The sequence below is a fragment of the Merops nubicus genome, unplaced genomic scaffold (assembly GCF_000691845.1).
Source record: "Merops nubicus isolate BGI_N331 unplaced genomic scaffold, ASM69184v1 scaffold33180, whole genome shotgun sequence".
Lineage (NCBI taxonomy): Eukaryota > Metazoa > Chordata > Aves > Coraciiformes > Meropidae > Merops > Merops nubicus.
This window is the reverse complement of record NW_008584053.1, coordinates 1-5,991: the sequence shown is the minus strand read 5'-3', so window position 1 is coordinate 5,991 and position 5,991 is coordinate 1. Positions and strand designations below refer to the sequence as shown.

General features: G+C 45.4%; 1 protein-coding gene across 1 annotated transcript; it reads right to left on the bottom strand.

The window, feature by feature from the left end:
• Window positions 1–267: 267 nt before the first annotated feature.
• Window positions 268–5,300, bottom strand: LOC103775549 (glyoxylate reductase/hydroxypyruvate reductase-like). The gene is made up of 5 exons (XM_008943014.1): window positions 4,919–5,300; window positions 3,812–3,983; window positions 1,527–1,705; window positions 877–973; window positions 268–494 (listed from the first exon to the last, which is right to left on the bottom strand). Exons 1-5 carry the CDS (start codon window positions 5,298–5,300, stop codon window positions 341–343), a joined length of 984 nt encoding a protein of 327 aa, XP_008941262.1. The 3' UTR covers window positions 268–340.
• Window positions 5,301–5,991: the final 691 nt, after the last annotated feature.

Here is a 5,991-nt window from a genome sequence, read left to right as displayed (position 1 = left end):
AAGCCCTGCCGCAGCAGTGTCGGGGGCAGCTGTGCCATATAGCCCACGTCGGTGGCACCAAAATGATTTAAACGGCCTTCAGCTTGGTGTTATGTCAATAGGCAACTCAAAGAGGATGCGAGCAAAGTAAATTACATCCATGCAAGCCTCTAGACTCTTTTAATAACATTCATGACAAAATACTGCCTTTTTCCACACAGAATCACTTTCGGTTATTCCAGTAAACTCATGCATTCATAAATTCATAAACACATGGGACAGTGACATGAAGAGTGATCAAATTACTGGTTCCTCACACCAGGATCAACACTAATGGCATCAACATTAAATGCAGGCTGCTTTACAGTGGTACTTCATTGGGGATAGAGAGACCTCTAAGGCCTGCTTGTATGCTCTCAATCATGTTCTCCATCATAAGGCGACGTGTCTTTTTGGTGGCACTTCCAATGTGAGGAGTTATTATAACATTCTTCAGCTTTAGCAAAGGGTGATCCCTGGGAAAGGAAGAGAAACACTGAGCCATCTCACTCACAGAGCCTTCATCAGGTATTTCATCACCTGAAGGAAGCCAGGGAAAGATTTAAAATAATGATTAAAAATAAAAACTAATTGCATGTGCCAAGCATACTTGGAGGAGTTCAAACAGCTGCCTTGCTTGCAGGGTTTTTTTAATGCAACAAATCCTCCAGATGAATCAGTGTGAATTTTATTTGGCTAGGATGGGAGGATTGGGGACATCGTTTCAGCAGGACTAGTGTACACACATAAAGCACTTCTACTAAAACAGTTATGAAACTTCTCACATGGCCAAAAACTTGGTACTTAGTTTGAACCATACACATACACTCATTTATATTTAACTTAAACACATCCTACCTTGGCAAAGGTTCAGGGTATGTCACATCCAGAGCAGCTGCCTTAATAACTTTGTTTTGAAGGGCTTCCACCAAGGCATCCTGATCCACAACCAGACCTGGGTGACAGTAAGAAGGATATTCTTATTTTCATATTCCATACTGTCCTCTCCTCGTCCTTTCGGACATGGTGGTCAGGTGAGCAGCAGGGCTGGCCACGTTCACAGAGCAGAAGTGGCAGCAGAGGGAGTTTGAAGGGGCAGGAGGAACCCTGCGTGCGAGTGTCAGAGTTGGATGGTCAGGAATGGTACAAAGCAGCACACAGCACCATAAAACAAGTGCAGTGCCAGACTTCAGAGTAGGCTGTGTGACCCTGATGTACATTAGCAACAACACTGTGCTAAATAAATAAGAAGCTTAAGTAGGAAATTATACAAATATACATGGTCTTCTAGCAGTCCAAGCTCACTAACCTTTTAGGAGCCTACTTGCTCATAATTTCAGAAATGCTTAAATGTTTCACTGAGATATGACCATGGATACCTAAATATTCTAGTCATCAGCAAATTTACTGAAAATTTTGGACTGACAGACTCTATATTAGGGTTACATTTTCCCAGGACCTTTTATGTCAACAAACCACATTGCGGTTTTGTTTATTCTGCACCCTACCTCTGCTGATATTAATGAGAGTAGCTGTGGGTTTCATCAGCTCCAACTCCCTCTTTCCAATCAGTTTCTCTGTCTGTGGAGTCAGGGTCACAGACAGCAACACAAAATCTGACTGCTGGAGCAAATCATTTATCTTCTTACAGTAAACAGCTCCAACAGCACTTTCTTCTTCCTTGGTTCTGAGGGGAAAAAAACAAAATTAAACTCCAGCAGGAAGCAACAAGAAAAAGTTCCAATTACCATTAGAGAAAGTGTTAATTGCTTTCTTCACTCCATAGTGCAAAGTAGTTAGCCAGCTATCTGACTGAAACTCAGCAGAGGAAAAATGTTAAGCTGTTTCCCACAATACCAAGGGCACTACCCACAAATGTGCAGTACCACACTGGGATGGAAAGTGATAAATTAGTATCACACAAATGCAGTGATTAAATAATAAGCACATGTACGACAGCTCCTGATTGTAACCAGGATTCTTTTCCAACCCAAAAGCAACTGATCTTTGATGTGAATTCTCTTCCCTATGAAAAGTACCTGTCTGAAAATTACTGAGGCAAGGCACAAGGCAGGGCAGGGGTTAAACTTCAGAAACCTGTGTCAGCAGAAGTCTGCTTCCTCTGTGCATTAGTGCTGGTTCATAGAAACCACATGCTGCAGGACCTGCTGGGCATTCATCCACAGCAGGACAAGGCTGGGGCAGGTACTGCCTGGCTCCCATCAGATTCCCACAAAACAAAAGGATGGGATAGGCTTGATGGGTATGATGAACACATACACCTCATCTAGAAGAGAGCGAATGTCCTGGCAGGTCTGGCTTTTCACTGTCAGCTAGCTCTGGAAGGGCAAGATGTCTCTGCCTGCATCCCTGCCACACCTCAGTCACAGGAGTTACGTCCTCCCACTCTGCTTCTCCTTTCCTCACTCCATTGCAATGTCACCAAGAAGACAGGAAGGCCTGAGGAGCCCAGACTCACAGGGAGACCAGTGAGATGTATCTCTCCCATTCCCTCATGACTTTGCATCTGTATGAACTGAGAAATTAATTACTATCTTGAAGAAAGTGTACGTACTTTGCCACTTAAAATAAAGACAATAATAAGTCAGTGACTTACTGTCATGGCCCAGAGGGCACTACTAGCTCTGGCTGACCCTGTCCATCCCTCTAAGGGTTCCCCTCTTCCCAGGACGCCGTGGCAACTCCCCTCTGGACTGTCAGACCCTGTCGATGTCACAGCAGGGCTGATCTCCAGCTCCTCTAAGCCTTCATCTGGCCTCCACTGTACCTTATTACCACAAGCTTTCCTGGTGATTTGGACTTTTAGGTGCACTCAGCTACAAACTGTGGCCTTCACTGCTTCCCAGCACCATACAGGCTGGACGGTGTATAGGTTGATAGCAGTCCCAAGGAGAAAGACAAAGAGAAAGAGACAAAGACAAAGTGTTGATGAAAAGCTCAAGATGAGACAACAATGTGCAAGTGCAGCCAGAAGGCCAACAATATCCTGGGCTTCACTGAAAAAGGCATGGACAGCAGGTCAAGGGAGCTGATTCTGCCCCTTCACTCTGCTCTCATGAGACCTCCAGCCTGGAGTCCTGCGTCCAGCTCTGGAGCCCCCAACACAAGAAGGACATGAACCTGTTGGAGAAGGTCCAGAGAAGGGCTACGAAGATGATCAGAGGTCTGGAACACCTGTCCTGTGATGACAGGTTGAGACAGTTGGAGTGCGGGAACGCCTCTCCTGTGAAGTCAAGCTGAGAGATTTGGGGCGGTGCAGCCTGCAGAAGAGAAGGCTCTGGGAAGACCTTATTGTGGCCTTCCAGCATCTGAAAGGGGCCTACAGGAAAGCTGGGGAGGGACTTTTTACAGGGGCTTGTATTTATAGGACAAGGGGTGATGGGTTCTGACTGGAAGAGGGGAGATTTAGACTAGATGTAAGGAAGAAGTTCTTCACTATGAGGGTGGTGAGACACTGAAACAAGTTGCCCAGGGAAGATGTGGACTCTCCATTGCAGGAGATGTTCCAGACCAGGTTGGATGGGGCCCTGTACAACATGGTCTAGTGGGAGGTGTCCCTGCCCATGGCAGGGGATTGGAACCAGATGATCTTTAAGGTCCCTTCCAACCCAAACCAGTCTAGGATTCTAATATTTAATGACTATAGTGCAGAGAGAACTTTGTTCTGTTCTAACATAGAGAGAACTGGAGATCAGTTTGACAGTAAAAGGTACGAGTAACATTTAAAAGCAGTGTCAAAATAGATTTTTCATGGAGCTGCAACCAGCTTTACCTCTGATTTCTGTTGTGGTACAAAATCTTCATTTCAAACGCTTTGGCTCTCTCGGCCACTTTGTAGCCAATGGTGCCCATTCCCAGGATCCCCAGGGTTGCCCCAGAAACCTCTGCTCCCAGCCAGTCAGCAGGGAAATACTGTGTGTCAGGGGAGACTGCCATCTGATAGCCTTGGAAGAGGGAAAAGAAGGAAATACGTGATGTAAAGGATGTCCTGGCATCTGGCCACTTTCCCCCCACACCTTTTTATCATAAGCCAAGGTGGAAGCCCAGGAGCAGTAACAATGTTGTTGTGTTCCTGGAAAAAGGAGCGAATACTGTGCACTGTCAACATGACACCTGGCACTGATTTCTTGCTTAGCATAGAAACATATGCAGCCCCTCTCTGGCAGACAAGGAAGGTAAGGCCCAAGCAGCAACCTCCCTTCTAGGTACCCCACGCACCTGCCCATCACCCCTCTCTGCCTGCACTACAGATTACTGCCCCAATGAAATGCAGCTCAGAACACAGCTTCTTACTCGTGCTGGCTCACCAGCAGGGCTTATGAAACTGGCAGTGCCACGGATGTCACCAACACTGGAAATAACACCGAATGGTGCAACTGATGAATCATCCAGACTTTCAGTAAGGCCAGCGCATGATTCCCAGCTAAACTGCAGATACACCAAAACTGTCAGGGAAGAGACACACAGAGCATGGTGCACAGATATTTGGACAGCTTGTTCATAATTGACATACATGTCAGCTTGGCAAAGACAGGTTTCAACCCTCCTTGAAAATATCTCCTTTTAATCCCCCATTACTAAAACTTGGAAAGCAAGACTGCTAGTGGACAAGTACAATGATGAAGTGGCCTTGGGCTGAGGGAGAAGAGGCCTGCATTTAGGGCTGTTTAAAGCAGAAACACATCTCCCTTGCTGTTTGGAAATGGTATGCACTGCGTCCCACTTACTCTCAACATGACAGTTTTGTCTTAATTTTCTCCTCATTCCTGTATTTTCCTGTATTTCTAACTTTCAGCTTACCTTTGTAACAGCACACACTAACTACATGTTTTGAAGACATTTTTTCCTATAAAAAGACCAAAATCATTTCATTTATTACCTTCCACAAGCCTCCTGGAAGATGCCAACATCAAAGCCATCCCCAAGTCTGCAGTGTCAGTGGAAACAACAAATGGAGTGTTAGACACTTTCACACCATAGCTGGAAAGGAGGTTCAGGTCCAAGTGATCTATTCCCACCCCAGAGCTTGCAACTATCTTCAAGTTAGGCAAGCTCTGGAGCATCTCTTCAGTAATGACTGGTTTGTGATACCACATATAAATAGCTGTGATCTTTTTTGAGAGAAATTTCTTGTTTTCAAGATATTCTTTCATGGTGATGAGATTAAACTGTTTTTCCAGAAATTCAGCATGGTCTTCATAGACTCCATGCTTCCCTCCTACACAGTCAATTAGCACGTAAGGCAGTTCCTGACTCTCCATGGCCTGCAAAAGTGACAAGAAACCAAAAGGGTATGTCCTTAAGTGACCCATTATACCTTTTTTTCCAAAATGGGAGTTTTACTACATGCCATTTTCCTTCTTGATGACAGAGTTTGCTAATGACATTCACTCTCACACGCGGAATTTTTCCTGTGTTCTTCCCGTGTTATTCAGAAGGATGTTGAATTTTTATATAATCTAGTTAATAAGACAAGAAAACAGTTTCTTGAAGACCAGCTATGCTAACACTTACACCAAAGAGCTACCAGATGTTGCTCATGTTCAATATTCAATACTGAAAGGCCAAAGTCTTGTCAATTTAGGAATAAGGCCCGTGAGTGGAAGGGTATCTTTCCGCTCTCAAGCTCTGCATTTAACTGCCACCTATGCAACCATATTGTGTAACCAGCATTCATGAAAGTATCTCAGGAGTCATCTTGTTAAGCCTAACAGAGCTATAATTTGTCAGCTATGAACTTCGTAGTTATTAGTCTGCCTCCTGAGCACGTTTACCTGTTTTTTTTTCGCTTGGTCTGGTTCAGTCTCCTCACACCCTTCACCCTGCCGACGCTGAGAGGACCAAGCCGGTTACCCGAGGCTAAAAAGCAGCCGCCCGCACGGCAAGAGGCCGGGTCCGGAGCAGGCGAGGACAGAGAGCCGTGCGCGGGCCGAGCCAGCGGGCAGCGCTTTG